Raw genomic sequence first — 24,435 nt, forward strand, 5'->3', positions numbered from 1 at the left:
CTCCCCAGAGCTCTGTCTCTCATCCTTTCGTAACTCTCCTTTGCACCAGACAGATCTTTCCCATCTCCAGGGCCTTGCTTCCAGTCCGTATGCATTCATTCATCATAGCAAGTACCACATTAGTCTGAAATGGCTTGCTTGCTTGCTTCCTCTTGTACTGTATGTTCCACGCTGATGTAGAGCATGTGGTCTTACCCAGCATGTATATTCAGACTGTTCCTTACGTGAAGACCTGGAGAGTTCCACAGGCTTAGACTTTCCCTCTGTCCCTCATATGTGCCTCTTGGCCCTCCTTGCTCTGTCTCTTTCTAGTAGAAATTTCTTGCCTTGATCATCTGCTTCGAGAGTAGGCATTCAGCAACTGCCATGCTTCTGGCCACTGTTGAATCGAAGAGTGCAAAAGAAATTGAATCCACATTTGGAATCAGTTGCTTCCTTGCCAGCCAAACCACGGAGCCAACTGGGGACATTTCCACCCAAGCCTTCCAGGTCTTCCTTTGGAATATTTTTTTTTTCAGCTCTTATAGTGAACAAAGTAAACACGGTGTCTGTGAGCAGGCTTGCAGTTTGAAAATGTATCTGAGTATAAATTTGGCGGGGAGCGAGGGGGGCATGGGGACTGGTGGTCTTTTCCCAAGTGTTAGTGGATTACAGGGTGAAGAAGCGGGTTGCCACACAAATCAACTGAAGTTACCTCACCGCTGGGCAAACTCCGCTCATGGATGTTGACAGGGCCAGCTTAGTTTTAATTACCTGGCCGTCATAATATACGAGAGTAAAAGTAGGAATCGAGACTTTGACAGGAGAGAAGAAATGTGTGCAGTTCCACCCTTCAGAATGACTCCATACTAACTCCTTCTAAATGGAGTGAGGCAATACGTTTTCAAAAGAATTTGGGTAGAGCAATTTATGTGCTGTGTGAGGGTAGTCACAAATCAACGAGCCTTTTATGAGCCAAGCACACCAGAATGTGTATATTACCACGAGTGCAGTTTCTCAGAGAGATCCTCTTGGCCACTCCAAGGTTTTTCCACTGATGCTGCCATGACCCGCCAGATTTTTTGCAAGTCTTCATTTGGAATGGCTTTTTCAGAGTCTGTCTGCAAGTCACACACATACACAAATGAAAATGCCTCCCCAAATCCTAAAACAACAAGGGCACACTACTTCTAATAACTTGCCTAATTTTTTTTCTTTTATCACATTGGATTCTTTGCTACTTTTGAGATCTTTCCCAGCTTATGGGAGTAGTGGAACCATCGCTGAGGTGACCTCATGGGAAAGTGACAAAGCATTGACAGACCCTTTAGCACCAAGGCATTTTCTCAGCTAATGGCACTCTCTGAGAGGCGGCAGAGTCTGGCAGAACTTGCTTGGCACAGGAGGCTTTTCATTTCACTCTGTGCTTTGAACGCCAAGCCTTAGTTTGGCGTTTGGGTAAAGTTTCTTCCAGTTCCTTGAACTCACCCAAAGAAGATGGGCATCCAAGATGTCCCCAGAGCTTCTGGAGAACCTGAAAGCCTTGGCTACCTGGCTGTATCTCCCTTATCTGAATATTTCCCTTCTATCAATTTTTGTACTCAACTGGGAAAGCTAAGCCATTCAAAATTACTTCCTTTTTTCCCTCCCGGCCAAACTTGCATCTTCTCTCTTAAACTTAGGAAAGATTTCTTTTCAACTGTGCAGCAGACCTGCCTACATGGGTAACAATACGGTGGGGAGGAGTTAAAAGCTCACTGGAGTCTGAACTGGGATTATTTTGGTCCATTGTCATACTCCACTAAGGGGGCAGATCTTCAGAGATGTATGCTGTGGACAACAGGAGGGCTTCAATACAAACAGAAGCCCCCAAAAGCGTTGGTCAAGCGACAATAGCTTGTAAGGCTGGGGATGAGGATACTTGGCACTATATAGACTTTTAAATGATGAAGCCCTAAAATCCTAAAGCAATGGTTCTCACCACTGCCTAATGTTGCAACTCTTTAATACAGTTCCTCATGTTGTGGTGGCGACCCTCCCCCAACCACAAAATTATTTTTGTTGCTACTTCATAACTGCAGTTTTGCTATTGTTATGAATTTTAATATAAATAGTTTGTGGAGATAGAGTTTTGTCAAAGGGGTCACGACCCCCAGGTGGAGAACCGTTGTGACCTAATGGGTCTAAATGTGATTCACAGTAACTGGAATCTCGTGTAAAGTATTGAAGCTGAACTGCTCCTTCTGAATACCTGAAACATATTTTTCAGTTAGGGAGAAACCCAATCTCGTCAGACTGAGGAGGGAGCAGTCCAACTACCGCTCAGCTGCTGCTCTGGGCCAGAGAGAGGAAGGCTTTGGTCTCTTTCTGGACTAGCACTTGGCATGACTTGCTGCCTCGCCTTCACTCACACCATGTAAACCCACACCAGTCATAAGAAAGTGAGACCCTTCCATCCTCCGGTTGCGAAGGGGGAGGAAACCTAATCCAGACCTCGTAACATTTTATTATGTTTGTGAAGGGTTTTCTTTCCTTAATCCTGGAGACTGTGAAACAAAAAATTGTGACATGCCAGTAGTTTATTTGTTGAATTAAAAAAACAAACTGGGGGCTGGAGAGATGGCTCAGTGGTTAAGAGCATTGCCTGCTCTTCCAAAGGTCCTGAGTTCAATTCCCAGCAACCACATGGTGGCTCACAACCATCTGTAGCAACATCTGGTGCCCTCTTCTGGTGGGCAGACATACAGACAGAATATTGTATACATAATAAATAAATATTTAAAAAAATAATAAATAAATAAATAAACTGTTGTTGTTGTGGTATGACTTTCAAATGGCGTTAATACAACAAACTCAGTCTTAGAATACAAATGAAGTCAGTGGTCTTGGCGGGGGACACCCACTAGAATAGGTAGGAGGGTAGTGGTGGCACCCACTGTTTGAAACTGCATTCCTTTTTGCAGTGTGTCTTCTAGGGTCCAAACTTAACTGCACTGCAGACCAGGCCTGAGCAGAGCAGCCTGGGAGGGATCAGCTGAGCTGGGGTGAACATCTTAGTATATACTATGAGAATATGAGACATCCGCCACTCAGCTGCAACCAGCCACGGTTATTGGGAATGTGAACTCACATAGCCAAGCCAAGACATCAGATATTTTTTTAAGTGAAACCCAGAATAAAAACTTTGATGTGAACTCCTCCAAAGTCTAGAAGTCGGCAACTCGTTTGTTGCTGGATTCTGTTTTGTTCACCACCACCACAACCACCACAACCCCTGCATATTTTAGACACTACTAGGATCAAACAAATCCCACCTTTAGGACAAAATTGGCCTTGGCTCATGGGACTCCGAATTGTACTCCATGTTGTTCGACTTTCTGTTAAAGAATATAGGTCATCAGCTGGGAAAGGGGTCTCTGGGACCGAGAAATAGGAGAGAAAAATCAACCAGAGTTCAGCTCGCTTTCTTGTCTTGGGCCATTGTTTGAAGCAGCTGCCTAGACAGACCTCACCGCCCCCTATCCCTGTGCCTTGAAAGGTGATGCTGATGCCCAATAGAAAGGCTCATGAGAGGGAGAAAGCAAATAATGACCACAAGGACAACTGAAAAGAAACAGCTGGAAATGCGGCCAGGACTGAGAGACTTTGGGGATTTCCACACATTAAAAGTGAAAACATAAATACATTCAAAATAACTTGAGAGAGAGAGAGAAGCATTGAAACTACAAAGAGGAACCAGGTTACACACAGAATAAGTCATTCTTAAAGGAGATGGCTCTGTAGGAAGCCAAGGAGTGTTTCAGATGCCAAGGCTTATTATCTTCTGGCCTGTAGAGTCATGAAAATCTCATCCAGAGAGAGAGCTGGCAGGCCAACCAACCCAGCAGCTACCACCTAGGCCCAGAACCAGGACTGTGAGTTGGCCCACCCGGCATCCACCCTATCTGTGATCTACTGGAGCATGTGAAGGACCTAGTCCGGCAGGTCCACAGCTGCAGCTTCCACAAAGAAATTTTATTTCTTTTTCTTTTAAATTTTATCTTAGTTGTTTTTTTTTTTTGAGTGGGGGGAGGTTGCGGGGGTAGAGGGCAGAGGCCCAAGGATGGGGAGATGAATGTGATCAGGAGGCATGATGTGAAATCCACAAAGAATTAATAAAAAGTCAAAAAGAAAAAAAAAGTAAAAGAAAATCGCATCCCTACCCTTCAAGGGCAAATAGAAAGATTTTATATTTGCTTTGATGTGACAGTTCATATTATCTTCTCATTCCGTTCTGCTAGCCTGGCTACATTTACAGGAACGTTGCCCTTTCTACTGTCAGAACACCAAAAAGGGATCACTGACTACTTGTTAATTGGGTTGCCTAAGGCATATTCATCTGCAATTTGTATTTCGTCCTGTATTTCTGTGCATTTAAAGGTCTGCTCAGTTCTCACATCTAGTGTGTGCCTTTCTTCATCGTGTCTTATTTCTGTGTTCTCTGTGATCCTGGTCCATTACTGTCCTATCCTGAACTCTCTCTTCATATTGTACAATGGTATAATTATGATAAACATAAAACAAATCCTCTTACCCAAGTCCTTCTCCTTCCCTTGCCACAGCCCTGGATCACCGTATGTCATTTTAAATGCGACAGATAGAGTCCATTCCAAAAGCAGTGAGGGTGCTCCTTGCTTCCAGCTGCACCTGGCCGAGACACACAGTGTCACTGAAGCCATGGAAATGGCTTGTCGACTCACAGTTCATCACAGAGGTGCAGACTGAGTGGAAAGAGTGTAAGCTGGAAGACAGGCTATTCACGAATGAGCTGAAACCCACAGTCTCATCTGTCTCTGAACCCGTGTGTGTGGAAGGAAACATCGTCGCTATCAGTAATTCGCAAGAACCAGGGTGTGTGCTGCACAGCTCTGAGGCTTACAAGGAAAGGAGTGAGCTTTTCTATCTGAGCACTTGGTTTCCGAACTATATTTTAGATTTTTTTTGTCAACAATAAAATGTCTGGTTTTAAGTTTTATTTTTACAAATGCAGTATTTTCTTTAAAGCCATGATTTCAGAAGAACTGTATCCATATGTCATAAATAGATCATTTTGTTCGAGTTTGAAACAACACCCTAATCTGATCTTGGATAGTTCTTTATTGTAATTAAGTCTGTAAGGGATGCACGTGTGTGGAAAGGGAAGAAGAAACATGGAAAATTAAATTAGATCATAGGTTTGAGGTGTGATTTTTTTCCCCCTGTGGCATAGCTGTACCATTTTCATGACTTAAAAAGGAGAAAGAATCGAAATCTTTAAGAGGGGGCGCTTAGAATAAGTGTCCTTTCAAGAAAATAAACCAGCTACCCAGAAATGTTGGCACATGCTTGTAATCTTTGGAGGCAGAGGAGACAAAAGAATCACTTAAGTTAGAGACCATTTTGGTCGACATAGTCCAAGGCTGGCCAGGACTACTTTATAGCATGATCCTGTCTCAATACCATAAATGTAAAAGCCTGCTTAGGATCTTGTTTTTGTATGACGGAGCTCATTTTCCTCTGCCTAGATGCGCTGTCACCGTTCAGTAATCTTTTCATTTAGCAAGACACACTTTCACGACAGAATCCAAAGAGCAAGCCACAAACCATTTATGAAACTCACATGTGGATACCTAAGACAATTTGTGTAATAAAAGAGGCATACGGCTGAAAACAGAATCCTTTTTTCGGTGTCTGAGAGCTGACAGAGGATAATTGCACTCCAAGGCACCACTAGGAGATCTCTATTTCTGTTCTTGACATGTGTGGGTACCACTGCCACTGCCAATGGTGATGATGATAAGTGATGGAAAAATGAAGCGGGAAGTGATGCCACTTACCCTGACAGATGTAAAGGATTGCCACAGGCATCCCTGGAGCAAGTGCTGACGGGGGACATTCTGGTGCCTGCACCAGGTCACTCTGGTGTTGTCAGTCAGTGCTGCTTAAAGCAGAGGCCATCCCAATAGCTCAATTCAAATCTAGACAAGCCCCACCTCCTTCCGTGTCCTCCTTGCCTCTCTTTTTGAATTTGAGATTCATACCACATTTTCTGAACTAGCCATTGCTTTTGATTAGTTGGTATCTGCCTTGTACCCATGTGATTACTATGGAGATGTCGTGATCATTGCTCCATTCACAGCAACCAAGAATATGCCCACAGAACATACCTGAATACAGTTTCCCCAACAGTGCCCAGAGATTGTCTTTCCATAAAGCCCAAACGTTCACCCAGTGTATGATAAGGGCATGAGCTCCATTGAAAGCTAGCATTTATCATAGGGGAAAACTCTGACCCAGGTTACTGCCCAGGAGAAGATAAGTACAAATCAAGTAAAGCAAAGGATTATGGGTGCTCCCTGGGGAAGCAGAGCTGAGGACTAAAGGAGCTGTGCTCAGGGCTTTTGGAAAGCCTGATTTTGTGGGGAGGAAATGTGCCCCGGGGCAGTGTTATTACCCAATTACCTTTCCCGATTTTGTTTGTTCAAATGGGGATAATACTTTTCGTTATAAATAACTAACCTTTGGCCTTTCTTCTCTGCTTCTGCCCTATCCAGGAAATTATAAGTATTTGACCTTACTCAAAATGTACAAAGAAGAATAATGGAAGCCCCTGAATACCTTGATTTGGATGAAATTGACTTTAGTGATGACATTTCTGTAAGTATCACTACCTACGAGCAATGTTTTCACACTGCTCCGCCCTCAAGCTTACGCACTGACTCTTTATACTGTCCGTATTTCCACAACTCCCCCAGCTACGCTGATGAACTGAAAACAAGCTGAGGAACAGACACAGTGTATGGTTTGGGGGCGGGGCTCTCTGGGCTTATGGAAGACTGTTGCCTAATTGTGTGTGAGCTGGGGGCGGGGGAAGGGTACAAGACATTCAGCCTTGCTTAGCATTCCATTCCTAAGGCGTGCCGAGGTTGTTTGAAAATTACTGATGAGTCTGTTTGTAAAGCTTCAGCATGTGGACTTAACTGTTCATTCCCAGTTTCCTTGCATGTCTGTATCACAACTAACATTCTCTCAAATTCACAGGAACACAGACTGAAGCCAACCTGACATGTAATTGATGAAAAACAAAGGGAGGGAGTTGGAGAGATGGCTAAGCAGTTAAGGTCAAACACTGCTCTTCCAGAGGATCTGAGTTCAGTACCCAGCACCCCTAGCAGATGGCTCACAATAGCTTGTAACGCCAGCTCCAGGGGATCCAACACCCTCTCCTAGCTTTCGTGAACACTACACTCATGTGCACATGTGAAGTAGTAAGGGCAGTGGGGCTGTATGTGCATACACACACACACACATACACAAAACAAAAATAAATATTATGATAAAGGGAAACTTTCCAGTCATTGAAAACAATAAAACACAGACTGGACACTTGGGAATACTGACAAATCAGGTGCTGAAGATCAGATCAGCTGACCTCTGAGGTCCTATCATTCCAAAGCGCTGTGGGCTGATGAGTCCTCCAGGTCCACTAACACTCAAACCCTGCAAGTGTCTGAGCACATTGTCTACATGTGGCTTGCCTAGAGCTGCATGCAATGTATCCCATGCTATGAAGTCAGTTCTGATACCCAGCAACATGTTGGCACAATCACCCTGGGAGCTCATCACTTCTGAGCTCATTTTCTTTGATCTCTCTGGGCCTGGAGCTTTGAGTCATCACTGGATGTTGCCCCCCAGACAGTGGACATGCTTCGACATATGTCTGGCTAGAAGTGGATTCCTGTACTCCTCACCGTGCATACCCTAACTAATGGGGACTTTGCATGACAGTTGGATTGTAGGCATAGATATGGTAAATCACCTCCTTAATACAGTGCTGGATCTTTCTGGGTTTGAACTAGAAAAATAGTCCCTTGTTATTCGGCTTATTCTAACTTCTAGTTAACTTTTGTTGGTCCTTATTCAGACCCAGATCCTTAGTCAGACCCACGTGAAGTAAAAGTCCTCTTTTCCATGATGTGTGGATGTCGATCAGTCACAGTGCTTGACTTGAGAAAGTCTTTAGAATGAGCTTCTTTCGTGACTCTTCCTCTCAAGGTATTTGGATTTGAATGAGAGCCAAGAAAGTGAAGGATAGCATAAAGATTTGTTGGGAAGTTGGAAGATATAGAACAAAAGAATGTGTACTCACTAGGAGTTTGGTGGTAGTAGTTCTTGAGGTTTTTTTTTTTTTTTTTTTTTGATGGCAAAGTTGAGGTTTGAGAGTTGTTTTTGGTTTTGTTTTGTTATTTTCAGTTGTTTTTTTTTTCAAGCAGTTTAGTTGTTTATTTGTTTTTCTGTTTGCCATCCTAGGGACAGAACCTACTGAATTACACATTCTAGGCATGTGTTCTACAACTCCTAACTCTTGGTTTTCTTAGACAAGAGTGTCATGATGTAGCCCAGGCTGGCCTTGAGTTTACGATCTCCGGCCTCAAACACTGAGGCAGGCATTACACAACCATCCAGGTCGTGTTTTACAAGAACAGGCTTTGAACGGGCAACCAGCCCAGGCTCCTGGTTTCTTCTGCCCATTGGCTGGGTGATTTGGAGCACATGAGTCTCAATTCCCTGAAATACTCATCTAACTTTTTAAAATTGTTTTAAGGTTTGGGTGAAATGATAATATATGTGAAACACTTAGCTTGGCATACAGCTCTTTAAAATAGTAGCTTTGTTATTGTTTCAATGAATAATACAATAATATTTATCTGACCAATAGTGGATAAAGAACTCGAGGGAAAAGACCAGGCATGGTGTCAAGATTTTCTTTTAAGTACAACAGAGCAGTTGTATTTACAGAAGAATCACTGGCAGCAGCCCATAATTTTGATGAATTAGGAAGCTCTGCTTGAAAGATAAAATGTATTAAGCAATAACTGAAGCTGTTTAGCAAATAGGGCTACAGGATTATGCAATGGTTGTACCTCTCTGACTTGACCACTCTGAACTATAAATTCAGATTTCCATCAGTAAGAATGTATCTTCCCCAAGAGTTCCCTTTTATGTAGACTCCAATGTTTGGATCTTTGACTTGCATTAAAACTTAAACCAGGTTTGAACTGGATAGCATTGACGAGACAGTAACGGCTAACGCTAATTATGTCCTATGGGCCAGGCCACATATGTTACATCCTCACACTGATCCTATGGAGAAGGGATTGTAGCCATCTTCCTTTGACAGATGGGGACACCAAAACATTGGGACCTTATATCTTGCCAAGGATCTCCTGGTTAGTCAGGATCACACTGTTTCCAGAATACTCACTTCTTGCCTTAACCAGATATATAGTTTATTGCAATAATTTACACCAATGGCAATTTTTCCGCCCCCGTTTCCCACCCACGAGCATTTGGTGATACCAAGTTTTCACTGTCATACTGGGAAGATGCTATTGGCTCTGATGGATAGAGACCAGGAAAGCACAGCCTACAGGAAAGCCTCCTCAAAGGGATCATCCAGCCCAAAACACTGACAGCCTGAAGGGTGAGGTGTCCAAGTCTATTGCAATCCCCCTTGAAACTGGAGGAGCTCTATTTAGCAACCTCTCCAGCGTTAGATTGTTTTATCATAATTCAGTATGATTCGTGTTTAATACCCTAACCCTGACAGAGCTCTACTGTTCATAGTTAATGATTTCATGGAGACAAAGTGAAGACCAACTCATAAATAGTGAAATAAGTGTTCTCGGCCTGTTTCGGTAAACTAGGAACACTGGCCATTGAGGCTGCTAACTGAAAGCATCTCCAATGCTGAGGCTCAGAAAGGAACGTGTCTCCCAGCTGCTAGTTCACTGTAGCGGAAAACGAAGTTTCCCATGAACGTGCTTTTATTTTATTTTATTTTATTTTATTTTTTTGGATTGTATAGACCTCTCTCTCTGCTCCCTTTTGCTCTTTCCTGATGCAGTGGCAGAAGACGATGGCGGGGAGTCCAGGCAGCATTTGGAAAAGATGTTTACAAATCTCATGCTGGGGTTTAAGACTCCCCTCCTTACCCTCCAACTATAGTCCAATTACGTAGTTTCGGCTTTGTATTTCATGGTTTTTCCCTCTGGTCAGGGGGACTGGTTCTTGTTTTAATTAAAACGCAAGCTGTATATTTGTATAGAAAAACAGCTAGAACTTTCTGTCTTTATCTAATGAGACAAAACACAGAAGGCAACCAACTTATTTTGAAGTTCTCCAGACTTGAAAATGATGGGTTTCCCCTGTAAAATGCAAGGTTTCAACAGTACATCTCTGTCTCCCTGCCATCTGAGGGCAGAGCACTATGCCCAAGCTGTAGCCCATGAGAGAGGGCACGTACAAACCTTCCTCTCCTGGCAAATGGGTTTACAGAGGCCTCTTCTATTCAGTTGAAAACCAGGCTCTCCTATCATCAAAACAGAAACAAGACCCTCCAGGGTTCTTAGGAACCATGGCATATTTATTTTATTCAGCAAAGCCATTTTTTTTTCACAAAAATAGTATCTTATCCAGGACTGAATAAATAAAGCAGAGGCTGAACAGCAGAGAGGTGACGTATGTCACACACAGTCACCGTCTGTCACACGTAGGTCCTGTCACACACACAGCTGAAACCTTTCAAGACAAGCCTCGCAAAACTGCAAGAGACGGGTTGTGCTTTCATCCTGTGTCGCAGATTACAAAATGGAGACTTGCAGAGTCCTGTGAGTTCACGAGGTACAGCCAGAACTCAGCAGGGTCAGGACTGGATTATGGAACTCCATGACTCAGAAGGGACTGTGACTTTCTGAGAAACTTCATTGAGTGGAAGCACCTCTGCACCTCTAAACCCATCACCTCATGTCCATTTGGTACTGGTCACAAATTGCTTCTTGGAAGTAATGGACCTGGGTCTCCACTCCAAATAAATATAATCAGCTGAAAGGGAACTAAGCAAAACCCTTTCTTTTACTACTCTGACGTTTCCCTAGAAGGTAACCAGAAACTTCATGTGGAGCCTGATGCCTTAGTTCCTGCTTCATGGTTCCTATCAGCCATGTCCTTCCTAGAAGTCACCCTGTTCTTGGCCATAGTTAAACGTTCTTGGCACCGATTATGTGGTGTGGCCTCAGCAGCAATCACAATGCTACTACATTTTTTATAGTGTTTTATTTGCTGTGTCTTACTTTTAAGTACAAATTGCCTCTTATTCCTCATCTCTAGCCCCATGAAGTTCAAAGCATTTTTCTTATTTCAACACCAGATGCCCTGCATTTCATTGTTTTGTAAGCACCCCAAGAAATAGACAAGGGATTGTCTGATCCAGAAATGAGGTGTTGTATGTTTCTGACCTCAAGACTGGAACTCAGATCTCCTTCTCCATCTTGGCCCAAATGCTCACAGAGAAGAGGAACCTTAGCCAGAGGGTGATTTCCAAGAAGAAAGAGCAACCACCAGACTGATCTTTAATTTGCCTCCTTTTCTGACCTTAGCCCGTCGAGTCCTCTTCTTGGCTATGCTGGGTAGCCACAGCATTTATTAGACTGACTACACAGCTTATTTATACAAACTACTTGCTCATAGCTAACTGTTTTGCCAATCTAGTCAGCAAGTGTTTATTAAACATCCACAGTGTTCCAGGCACAGTTCTAGGTTTGAGAAAATAGTATAAACTTGGTCTGTGCGCGCAGGGAGTTTATGATGGCAAATAAACTATTCTATTTCATAGCATGTAACATATTTATTATAACTGTGAAATGTCAGATTAACTTCATGGGAAGTCACATTTCAGTACCAATCATTCTTCCTGGCAGTCTGTGTTTCTTGGTGCTGATTGACTCTTGGCTCACAGTTGAAGCTAGACAAGCGCTGTTGCTGGACAAGGTCCCTGGCTGGCCAGCTACCCTACTACAAGATAAATGTTTCTTTTATTTGTTTCATCATTTATATTTTTTAATATTTAGGCTTAACGTTTTAGTGTTTTTTGATGCTCTAAATATAAATAATAATGGTACTTAACATTTGTTGAACACTTACTGTACATCCGACAGGACTGCCAGGCTCTGCAGTGTTAGCTCAGAGTCTTCACACCACACTCTGTTAGGGTACTGTAGTTACCCTGCGTTACCAGTGAGATTAAAGAATAAGATTGCCGATAAAATGCTGAAATCAGGATATGATGTGGGCCAACTGGCTCCAGAACCCACGTCTTCATTGAAGACTACTTCTGGGCTTTGTAGTCATTTTGGACTGACTTCAATTGCGACAATGCACTAGAGTTTGGGTCGGGACTTACTTATGAAGGGAGGAAATGGAAATAACTTACGGATACAGAGTGAAGCAGCGCCGCTGCCTCTTCATCAGGCAGGGAAGGATGGGGAAAGCTCCAGACCAGCTCACCAAGCCATGGCATCAGGAAGCCTTCCACATCCAAGAGAGAGCATAACCCTCCTTCCACGCTTCTTAAAGGGCTGTGTATCTTCAGAGACCACACCCATCGAGCCTACCCATTCTGTTCCATTGGTCATTAGACCGAAAGGCCAAATTCCCTTCATAGACTTCACAGTTCAGTTCAGTCATTACCATTCATTTCTAGTCCTTGCCGTAGGAGGCCCTTCAGCATTGTCATCACACTTGCTTCTCCAGTGTGGATGGGCCACCAAATGCTGCTTGTCCACACACTGCATTAATTACATTCGTATTACTTACATACTGGTGTACTCTTAAAAATGACCAACAAGAGCTGCTGAGTTCTCCCACACCAGCTACAGACAGTATCTAACATTGAAGGCATAAAACAATTTTTCTTTTTTCAAATCTTGACAAATATAAAAGAAACAAAAGACCACTGCAAAAACCATGGACATGTGAGAATAGAATTGATTACAGTAATTCTTATTAATAAAACCTAGTTGGTAAAATGAAATGTAATTACAGAGAGTGGAACAGATAAAGCAAGATGTGGACCATCTGCGTGTTCCTGCAGAGGGGTAGTGGAGAAACTGAACAATCGGCTAAGTCTCCTGGTGAAATGTAGTGTTGAAAGGACAGAGTGTCCCTAGGAAGGGCTGTAACAGAGTATATCCTATGTGGAAGAAGGAAGAGTAAAGCCCCTACAAAAGAAACTGGAAAGAAGTGTTCAGACATAAAGAAAAAAAAACAAAAACAAGAAGGACCAGAGAGAGATCAGGAGTTTAGTAATTAAAACAAAATGGAAGAAAAAAAAAAGAAAAACCCAAGAGTCCAGTCATTGTAAAGTTCAGTGTCCACAGAGTTTTTCCCTTAAAACTCTCCAGCGGCCATACTGAGCACCACACCCTGCAGCTGAAAGAGTAAATGAAGACATCAGGAAACAAGAACAAAGACAACCCAAGAACTGTGGCTGATGAGCATAAGAACAAGGAGGCTGGTGGCCAGTAAGGGAGGCAGAGCATCCCGAGGTGGTGGAGATGCTTAGGATCTGCAGAGAGAGCCTGTGCTGAGAGAGAGGCTGAGGAAGAGGGAAGGAGGTTGCTGGTAGGGTGCGGACTCTGTGAAAGAGAGGCAGAGGGCTAGTAACATGGGAGTGGACTATCTGTGCCGTATGCTCAGGACTATGTGGAGTCATAGGCTTCTCCATTAGAAGGCGGGCCTCTGTAGAGAACAAGATTTTAGAGGGAAAAAAAAAGTCTTAAGCTCAGAAAATCTCTCTTCAGCTATTTATCTGCTTTGACAGGCAGTTTTGCTTGCGTGGAGGGCTGTGGTTCTACCGTGTGGCTGCCTGAATTCTGGAAAGCTCGGAGAAACCAGGAGTCTCGTGATAGTTGTGGGAATGGATGGCTCATTGTTTTTGTCCTTAGGAAAAGTAATAGAACCTCAGTTCCTTAAGAATCTCTAGCTCGCAAAGGTGCTTGGGACAATGCTCTTTCATTTTCTATGGCTCTTTACCACTTGGATAATATCTGCTTCTTCACTCAACTGGCCCCAACTAGTCTTCAGGACTAACGGCCACTGTTTACCAGTTCTGAACATTCATCCGTCTTGGTGATCAGAGATTCCCATAGTCCAATGAAGAACTCATGTTCTACATGTACACTCATGAATCCCATCCATGTTCAAATTGCTTTACATGACTGCTGTGGCCTGGAACAAACACACATACACACACATGCACATGTGCACACACACACACAATTTGTCTGACAAAAAAGACTGTAGTTAGTTTGGGAAGCAAGCTTTCCGTGTCCACCCTTATCTACAAACTCGCTTGAGTAAGGAAGTAGTTAGAAGGACTCACATAAGGTGCAGAGGTTAGATGGCAACATCTTCCTTTTCATTTCCAGTCCCTGCTCATTCCTGCTCCTCTCTTGATCTCCTGCCTTTGTCCTGGCAGGAACAAAGATGAGTAAGGAAAGTCTGTGGAACACTCACAGAAAACGGGTTAGAGAGGAGAGCCAAACGTGTTTCCAGGCACTTATCAGTTTGCAAAATAACTCCATCTTCATTATCTCATTTTGGTACTTGTGGCTACAGATAAGGAAACCAAGTCCCAGAGGTATGAAATAATTGATTTGTCTAGAACCATAGAGATAGTAAGCATCAGAGCCAGACCTTGCTTCAAATCTTTGTCCATTTTAGAAAAGGACAACTGCCAGTAGTCATGTTAATGGAGTGAGATTTTAGTCTTTTAAATGTACTGTGATTGCAATGCTAGATTTATAATGATGGCTTCTTCTAAGATTGCTTTTGTATAGATATAAACTGTTGTTATCATGGCTACTAAAGGAGTTCTTTTAGTCCAGTTCAATAAGAGCCTAGTATCTTAGATAGCTAAAATGTTTTCTACCACCTGAAGAAGCAATGAAATCATTTGCATTCGTGGAGAGACAGGACGCCATGCGTATGATTGAGAGGAGGCCTTGTGAATTCTGGAATGTTTCAGAATTTCCTGGATGTCTCATCACAAGCCAATGACTGCACCCAACATAACTGGTCCTGATTCAGTGTTCTAAAATGGCTCCCAAGAATTCCAAGTCCCAGGAATTCCTGGAAGGCACTGATGCCACTGATCCAGAGGGCGCACTTTGAATGCTGACATTCCTTCCCTCTGGGAGAGTCATAGAGGGCATTATAGAGATGATACCAAGGCAAGGCTGCAAAAATTAAAGGAAATTTTCCTATTGAAATGGGAGGAATGGCATTCTGGGTGGACAAAGTAGAATTCATAAAGACATAGGAAAAACAGTAGATATGCGAACTATAAGAAATTTCTTGTTACTACAAATAGAAGTGAAGGAAAGTAAGAGAAGAGACTGATCTTATGCCACACTAAAGCACATGGTCTGGCCTGTGCATGCTGCAGAGGCACTGAAGGATTTGAAACAGAGACATGCTTTAGTCAAATCTGAACCATGAATTATAACTATAAATTTGACCTGATGAATTATACCAGTATTAATGCTCAGAAGGAATTCCTACTAACTACCTAAACTTGAAAACTTTTAAACTTCTGAAAATCTACGGTATTATGCCCAGGCTCGAGTGCAGTGTATGTACGTGTTGGTGTTCCAGGCAGTTGATTGGCCCCTACGTACATACAAGTCAAAGATAATATCCTTCTCCTCCTCTCTATATCAGAGCTGATAGATCAAGAGGAAAAAGCCAAGCCTAAGACACTGCAGACATTTACTGAGGGCATAAAAGAGAAAGACTGCTAAGAACCGCCCTGGGGCTTTGTGCAGAAGGCAGAGAGCTTGCTGACCTTAAGGAACAGTGGCACTTCGTGGTTGGAGGAAATCACTGCAGACAAGGAGATCCTGAAAATTAAAAGAAACAGGCAAATAGACTTCAGCTCTATAGAGGCATTGAAACAGCTGAGGGAACTGGTCAACCTCACCAGGAGCTCTTGAAACATAAAGCCGTAGTAAAAGTTTGATCAAAGAGGCTATTTCTGCAGCCAGTAACCTCTGGAAGGATTCAAGAAAAGGAAGATGTTAGGACAAAATAGTAAAAAGGAAAAACAATACCTCTCAAGTAACTGAAAGCCCTCTCTCATATCACCAACGGATAACAGAATCAAGAGAACAGGCTACACAATTTAGGTTGGAGGATAAGTAGAAGAAGGATGTATTAGTCTTGGTTTGGTCAGTCCATGTGACAGGAGTTACTACTAGTGATTGTCCTATGAGTGAAGCAGGTTAGCCATCTGACAGCTCCTTATAAAAGACCATCTGTCCTGTGAATTGGGAAGCCTCCCATTCCAGATGGTAGCACAATGCACTCTTGTATGAGAGACATCACAGGTCACTGGGTCATGGGCTCATCCTCAGATTTGCAAGTATGAAAATACATTTCCGTGTTGCTTTTGTGAAACATGCTTCCTGTGCATTTCTTCCCACCACAATGTAAGCATCTTTAGATCACTCTGTTGTATTAGATCTTCCCGTGTAGGGTTACTATTTACAGAAATAAGCCCTCAAATTACTCTTTTATTGTGCCTTTATAAAGAACAGTAGATTTGTTAAATGCATAGACTGTGTGACCTTCCATGCATCCTAAAAAGTCCCCCAAACTGTAATTTTCTAGCTGGCACTTTTTTTTTTCTTAGTTTGCTGTGTTTTTTAATTTCTAGGCCCAGGAGTAGCACATCACTGTTTTCTTTAGGGTCATTATTTCTTACTGGTTGTGATGTGAAGAATTCAAATATATGTCTTCACAAAAGAAAGCATTCTTTTGCGCTATGGGCAAAGCTACAGCCTGTATGTCTCCCTCTCCCCAGCTCTGTTTTGTTTTTTTTTGAGGGGGTGGAATGTTGGTTTTGATTGTTGTTCAGTTGCTTGGTTTGTTTGGTGTTCTGTTGTTTTGTTCTGAGACAGGCTGACTGGCTTGGAACTTGCTGTATTAGAGTCGGGCTGGCCTTGAACTCAGAGATTGCTTGGCTCCACCCACTCGAGTGCCAGGATTACAGGTGTGTGCCCCCGCGTCCAGATTTTACTGTGATAACGCTGTCAACACACCAGCCAAGCACCCTGTGCTGTTCAGAGTTTGAACCTCAGCAAACTTAACCTCACTGCCTACTGCAAGCCTTTGCAGTCAACCAGGTAGAGCTGGACCTGCAGCTAACACAGCTGAGATCTGGAGAATAGGGAATCTGGCTTTCAGGTGCGAGTGCGCATGCCTGAGATGTAGACAGCAGTTGGGCTGTTTTCATCGGGTGTATATCATTTAAGCCCACTGAGAAATCCTTGCTGTATCATTGCCCATATTTATACATAATCAATCAATTTTCCTCTTTTCTAAAATATTGTCTTGAGGGGTAACCCAAAAAGGGAGGGAGGAAGGGGAAGGGAGGTAGGGAAGAAAGAGAGAGAGTGAGAGATGGCAGTGGGGAGTAGGAGAGACGGTGAGCCGTTGCCAAAGGGAGTTTCATGGGGCACAGCAACCAAAACAAAGGCCTAATTTTAATTGAATTATAGACTGTGTAATTATTTAACCTGCACCAGCTGGTCTCAGAAAGCTACCAGATTCCTTAGAGAGCTTGTACTTGATCAGGAACATGAGGTACCTTGCTACTACCAAGACGAAGCTTCTCTGTCTAAATTATCCCTGACCACCCCATCCCCCAAGACACAACACACAAAGCATAATGTAAAAGGAAAAATTGTCTAGAGGCTCAACTCCGGTTCATGCAGCCTTCCCCTCCCTCCACCTGTGTGTAGAGTGTGTGCTAAGACACCTGTAGTCTCTGATGAATGGCCAATATAAACAGGATGCTATTGCATCAGACAGGTAAGAATAATTTCTCTAATTAGTCTTCTGAGATTTCATTTTTCATTTGGAAATACTGGGAATTTAATTTGTTTGTGATGTGCAAGCTGACAGTAGCGGCAAGCGCCTGCTCCTTCTGCCTTGCTTTGCTGATATTCTGTGGGAACTCTGGAGGTCTATCTATCAACATCACACCCACTAACGTACCTTTGCATTGAGAAATGCATTCTAATTATACAGTCCTCGCTTGTGAGGCTAGAATAACACTAATGGGTTTCCTCTGGTCATTTTTCTTTTAGATTAAATTATTTTTTTTCTCAGTTGCCTCAGATTTTGCAATGGAGAAGTAATTCATGATATGTGCCTGTTCTTAGAGATACAGAGCAAAACATTCTGAGAAAATTGTGTTTTATGGATTGCAGTATGAGTATGACTGAAGATAGTCTTTGATTAAAGGCCTCATTCTCTTCTATTCATTCTATTTATTTTGTTTGAACACATCCTTCTCTCAAGACAAATTGATGGCTATCAAATGTAGACCCCATAAATCATAGTTATTGATTTTACATGTGTTTTTGTGCCTCCAGTGTCATAATTTGTTATCTTGATAGCCAGCCCTGAACTTGATGCTGTGACAGAGACTAAAAGATGCTGTCTTTCCTTCCAAACTAATCTATGGATGGGAAGAGCTTTCAAAGAGACCTATGTTCCCCTTGCTTTTAATGACCAGACCTCAGTATTTGCCATGGAGACAATACACACAGTAAAATCCGCAGCACATGGTAACTGTTGGAGCCTAAAACAAAAAGACGTGTTTATTGTATGCGTAAGAGTGTTAGGAATGACAGTGCCTGGTAGCTGCAGAGGCCAAAAGAGGGAATTGGATCCCCTGGAATGGAAGCTACAGATAGTTGTGGCCCATCATGAGGGTGCTGGGAAGTACATCAATCTTCTCTGCAAGAGGAGTAAGTGTTCTAAACCACTGAGCCATCTCTCCAGGCCCAGCTTTGGGATTTTATGTAGTGTGGTCCACACCGGCATAGACATGTCTCCTTCAGTCTGGATGCTGAGGAAGCCGAATCCTCCTCCACTAGGCTTTTTACACTGGTAGCTAGCTAGCTCTTTGGGTTGAGGAAACAAATAGTATCTTCTGGAAGTATTCAAGGTTCAGTAATTCTGGCTATATTTCAGTTTGAAATGATGAGACACAGAAAAGCTTTCAGATGTGTCTTACTTTGTCCATTAAATAAGAGCCGCCAGGCTCCTCTTTAACCTGTGTCTACTGAGGTGCTCGCCCGTGGATCTTAGGATGCTCTTAGATCACCACGAGGTCCACCTCTTGAATGTGTCTGTTGTACTTAAGCCTCAGTCCTTGTGTTCATCTTTTTTTTTTCTGGGTGGTTTAAGGGAATACCTTTATTTTAAATTTCTATCTCACACCCTTCTCCCTCTGTCTTCCCATTCAGTACTCAGTCACATCTCTCAAGACCATCCCAGAACTGTGCAGAAGATGTGATTCCCAAAATGAGGACAGATCAGGTAAGTCGGACTCCTCGCCCCTCCTCACCCACCAGTGGTAGCGCTCCGGTTTGCCTGGCCTTGGTTGCTTTTGCATTCTGCTCTTTTCCCTTGTGGTTTCTCTGCTCCCGCCGCCTCCCTGCCACCTTCAACAAACAGATGTATCTGTTGAGGTCATCTACAGGACTACGAGGTCGTAACTAGGACCCGGCTGTATATACATCGACATAGGTCCTCTTGATAACCTTCAAACCATAGGCTCCACAGAGGTCTGCAGAAAACCCAAGAAAGCCATGGTGGCAAAAACATAATGATGCCGGCGCCAGTGAAAAAATGCTGGATGCATTTACTGCCCATATGGCAAGGACCAACGTGAGGGATGAGGCTTTGCCAAAGTCTGAAACCCTATCAGGATGCAACATGCTAGAATCTGCAATAAGGCATACTATAACAGTTAAGATGAAAGCAAGGCGCTGGAGTTTAATAGTGTAAACTAAACAGAGAATTATGGCGGCTAGATGGAAACCAGCTGGCTGGCCTTGTCTCCTTGCCCCATCCCCCGCCTGAAAAAAAAAGTACATTGAGGGTTGTTTTTCCCCCCTGTAAATCAAATGAAACCCCTCTTCTTTTCTCTCTGAGATGGGCAAAAAGGAAAATAGAAAGGATATTGATGGGAATGATAGTAAACTATGAAACGGTGTTTGTTCCTTTGCTCTATATAATTACCACTAACCTAGCCAAACTGAACCTCTCCTCGTAGTAACACCAGGCTGGAGAAACACGCTTGGCACGAGACTTAAGATAATCCTTAAATTATGCACATGATGTTTAAAAATAAATAGAGGTATCTTTCCTGTACAGCTACTAGAATTCTGAATTTCTGACTGAAAGGACTTGGAGAACTAATTAGCTTTCCTTCCTGGACTGTTTGTTTTGCTTTCACATTTTCCATAGAAGAAACAGCAAAAATAATGTGTTTTCAGGTTTGTTTATTTCTCTCTCTCTCTCTCTTTGTCTCTCTCTCTCTCTTTGTCTCTCTCTTCTCTCTCTCTTCTCTCTCTCTTCTCTCTCTCCTTGTGTATACACTCAAATATGAACATGTGGATGTGTGTTGGTAATATATAAATATGAATCAGAAACATGCCAGAAGTTAGCCTTAAATTTAAATGAAAGTTTTCATTTGCTCTAAACTGTTAAAAAAAAAAAGGAGCGGGGGGAGACAGGACATAAAGTTGGGAGGGAAATGGTGTAAACCATATCTGGGGAGTTTGGAAGGAAGCAGCGGTATAGGGACATGATGGAAATAAGTTGTATAAATACATAACATTTTCAAAGAATGCATAAAGATGTTGTTTTTAAAAAGACACACGTGTTTGCTGAGATGGACAGGAGATTTTTGGCTCTAAGCCTTTGAAGGATTTATCTCCTTAAAGCAACATTTTTTTTTTCTCAAAAAATCACTTGAAAAGGATTGTGCTCAGTGGCACAAACTACACACTGCAAGAATCAAGAGACAAGCCTCGGAGTCCAAAGACTGGGGTTCAAGTTAGAGTCCAAAGACTTGGGAAGACTGTCGAGTGTTCCCATCTCTCGCTGTTTTACGAAGTCTTTTAACAAATATTCCCATTCATTCTTGCCTTTGTTCAGTCAACAACTGTGTGTTGAGAATTCTCTGATCCGAGCATAGAGAATAAAACAAAACAAAACACCAAGACACAAGATCCTCCTGTGCTCAGTGAGCTCACACCTGGATAGGTGACAGTCAGAGGGCGTGCGAGCATCTAAGTAGGCAGAGCCTTGCAGACAATATGGCAGCCTGAGCCCACATGATAGTCTCTCAACGTGTGGGTCGCGACCCCTTGGCAAATCTCTATCTCCACAAATGTTTACATTACGACTCCTAACTTTAGCTAAATGACAGTTAGGAAGTAGCAACAAAATAATTGTAAGGTTGGAGTCACCCACCTTAAACATGAGGAATTTTTTAAAGGGTCACAGCATTAGGAAGAGAACCACTGTGGTCGAACAACATATGGTCCTTGAGGAGGAAGTGCTCAGGGTGGCAGGGAGTGTGTCGATTACTTTTCTTATCGCCTTGACAAAAGAAACTTTGGGGGTGTGGGGAACTTCAGTTCTCAGTCTAAGTATACAGTCCAGACGACAGGGAAGCCATTGCCTCTGAGCGTGAGGCAGCTGATCACGCGGCATCTGTCGTCAGGAAGAAGAGAGGGCTATCTGTGGGCTTACAGCGTTCGTTCCCATTTTCATTCCCATTCATCCCAGGACCTCCGCCCGTGGAATGGTGCCTCCCACATTTACAATGAGTCGCCCCACCTCAATTAACCTATCATGGAAACTCCCTCACAGACATGCCCAGAGATCTTTCCAGCTTATTCTAAATCGCATCACCTTGACGATTGAGAATAAGCCTCACAGAAACTTAGCATGACCCAGCCACGTGAAAGCCAGCAAAGGGGACTGAAAACCAAAGAATGAGCAATGCCCACTTCCTTGATCCAGGAGCAAACTTAGCAATTATGACGAAGTAAAGAGAGCCAGTGTGGCTGCTGAATAGTGATCCAACTAAAGAACAGCAGGAGAGGGGGTGGGCAGAGGATGTGGCCAGACGCCAAAGCGAGCTCGGTTTCCTATGTGTGGTAGACAGCACTGCCAGCAGGGTCCAGCTTTTATGAAATCTTATCACAGACTGAAAGTGACTTACTCCAATCGTCTGCAGCCAGAAGTCTTTCAGAGTTAGGAGTTCTCTATATTTTAGGTGTTTTGTGTGTTTGTTTGTTTGTTTTTCAGATAGCCTGTAGCTCATCACTCTAGTGATGGGAAGTATATAATCTCATGAGACTGCCCATCTTAAAAATGTTAACAGGCTGTGCACGCTTTAATCCAAATGTCCCAAACTTGAAATGCTCTAAAATCTAAAACTCATTCGACATCATGCCAGCCCCCTACATGGTTTGGATTTTGGAGCCATCTTATTAGATTTCCAGGTCAGGGATGTTCAACATATAGAACTGTACCCCGTGGAAAGACTCCATGCGACAGAGCTCAGGTGGGGAGGGGGCATTAGAGGGAGAAAGTGAATGGGAAGAGTGGGGAGGGGAGAGGCGACACCGGCCTCTGGGGAACAGAAGAGAGGAGAGGTAGGGAGGGAGACAAGCACACACACTCACACGGGCAGGCAGACGGATGGATGGACAGAGGGAGACAGAGAGAGAAAGAGAGAGGGATGGGAGGTGGCCAGGGCCCTTAAAAGAGAACACAGCGAGTGTTCACCAGTGGTGTTCTTCTTGGTCACAGCTGAGGACATATACTCCAAGGCTAGGCCAGGGCAGGTGAAGCTAACTGGGGCATTGTTTTAGTCTCACAAGTGTGATATAAATTTGTTTGTAATGAAAACGATTTAATTATTTACAGGCACAAAATTTTAAGGTTAAGACAAATTTAGGCAGTCTAAAGCCAATCAGATTTTTTTCAAGAGTGATTTTTTTTTTTGTCCCACAGAGGCAGCCGTCCTATTCATCCCTTTATTAACAGAGTACAAATTCTGATGAGATGAGTTTTGTTATTCTGTCAAATCTGGTGTCCCTTGAATTTCACCTGCTCCTTTCCTGAAACCTTAGAGAAGCAGGACACATCCCTCCTGGAAAGGGGAACTGTTTGATATGTGGAAAGGGCTGCCCTGTGCCCCCTCCCCCAGGGTTTACATTTTCCTCCATGCTGCCGAATGCCTCCTGGGCACCCATATTGTTCTACTCAGGATGAAAACATCTTCCCAGCAGCCCTCTCGGAATGCAGCACCCACGGCTAAATCTGAAGTCTCGCCGTTGTCTGCTCAGTCCTGTGCAACAGCTTAACATGCTATACATGGCTTAACATGTACCTTTCCTGCACATGGGGTCTGTCCTTTCGGCCTGTGTTCTGTGATGACAGGTATAGAGTTCACCTTGGATGTAGCCTTTAAAACAGTCAATGGACATATAGCCCAAGGCTCACCTCTCTTCATCCCTGCACCTGGGTCAGCTTGCATTGTGGGCTGTGAAAGAGGCAACTCTCATGGTGTTGTCAGAGGCTCTGAATTGAGTTCTAGCACCTTCCACCAGCTCACCACAGCCTGGGAGTCCCCCTGGAGTACCCTTCTCTTAGCTAAAGGACTTGAGTCTCTATCTTCTCCTAATAAGAATAATATTGTCATTGATCATTACTAGGCTTCAGATTTTTGTGTGTATGCGTGTGTGAGAAAGATTTTGCAAAGAAGAAAGGGTGGAGGAATTTTGGAGATACGCATGAGGTAGGAGGGAGACAAATTACTGAGGAATGGGAAGCCAGAGAACATATTCTGCTCATGGTGTACTGGAGTTGTGCAAGGTGCCCCTGAGACTTCAGGGATTCCTCATTCCAAGCATTGTGCCAAATCTTCTGTAAACATTTCCCTTCTCCACCAAATAATTCCGAGGAAGGACCATTATTGTGGCCATTCTACTGATGAGGACCCAAGCCCGCAGTTCATAATTTGCCCAAAATTCTTGAGCCATCAAGCGGATCTGAAACCAGATCCTCTGTCTCCAAGACCCCCATGAATACGAGTCAGCTGAGGGGTAATTGAATTCCAGGAACATGTGTATCAAGTAGTGTAGGGTGAGGACCAGCAGCAAGGGAAGCTTGTGTGTGAAATGTTCACATCTGAAAAAGGAAGTAATCCATGAAACCTTTGCACGTATTCCCTGCCCAATAGCTACATCTCCAAGACAGTGAGTGTTAACTTCATGGCTGTCTTCAAATGAGGGCAGAAATGCATCATGCAACATATGGCATTCAAATAAAATATCCAGTTTCATCGGCTTGGAGGTTTTTTTTTAAAGTTAATTAGATATTCAAAGATGCATTTGTTTCAAATTCATGATGCTATCACTGCTCTGTGATTCCTTGAAAACAAGTATCTGCTAATCTCACTATCTGCTTTTCTTGGGCAGAAAGGCAAATAAATACGAATCCTCCTTTGGATCTGGGAACGGAAACTCAGTCAGGTTAGAAAGCTTGGTTGTGCCGCTGTGATAAATATGCCTCCCATAGCTCTGAAAATAGATTCGGAAAGACTTTCAATGCTGGAATAATATGAATTGTTGCTCGTATGACACCAAATAAAAGAAACCATTCTCTCCGAAACTTGGTTTCTTTTAAAAAGTCATTTGTATGTATTTCAAAGCATTGTCA

General features: G+C 43.2%; 1 protein-coding gene across 3 annotated transcripts in view; it reads left to right on the top strand.

The window, feature by feature from the left end:
• Positions 1-24,435, top strand: part of LOC121441946 (synphilin-1) — a 138,616-nt gene that overhangs the window by 62,233 nt on the left and 51,948 nt on the right. For all 3 annotated transcript variants that reach the window (XM_041643360.1, XM_041643359.1, XM_041643361.1), the window contains exons 2-3: positions 6,552-6,654; positions 19,155-19,227. In XM_041643360.1, the coding sequence (XP_041499294.1) occupies positions 6,598-6,654; positions 19,155-19,227 (130 nt within the window). In that variant the 5' untranslated portion in view covers positions 6,552-6,597. The remainder of the gene's footprint in view (positions 1-6,551; positions 6,655-19,154; positions 19,228-24,435) is intronic.

Source organism: Microtus oregoni, unplaced genomic scaffold (assembly GCF_018167655.1).
Source record: "Microtus oregoni isolate MIOR12 unplaced genomic scaffold, Mior012 000085F_ref0000168, whole genome shotgun sequence".
Lineage (NCBI taxonomy): Eukaryota > Metazoa > Chordata > Mammalia > Rodentia > Cricetidae > Microtus > Microtus oregoni.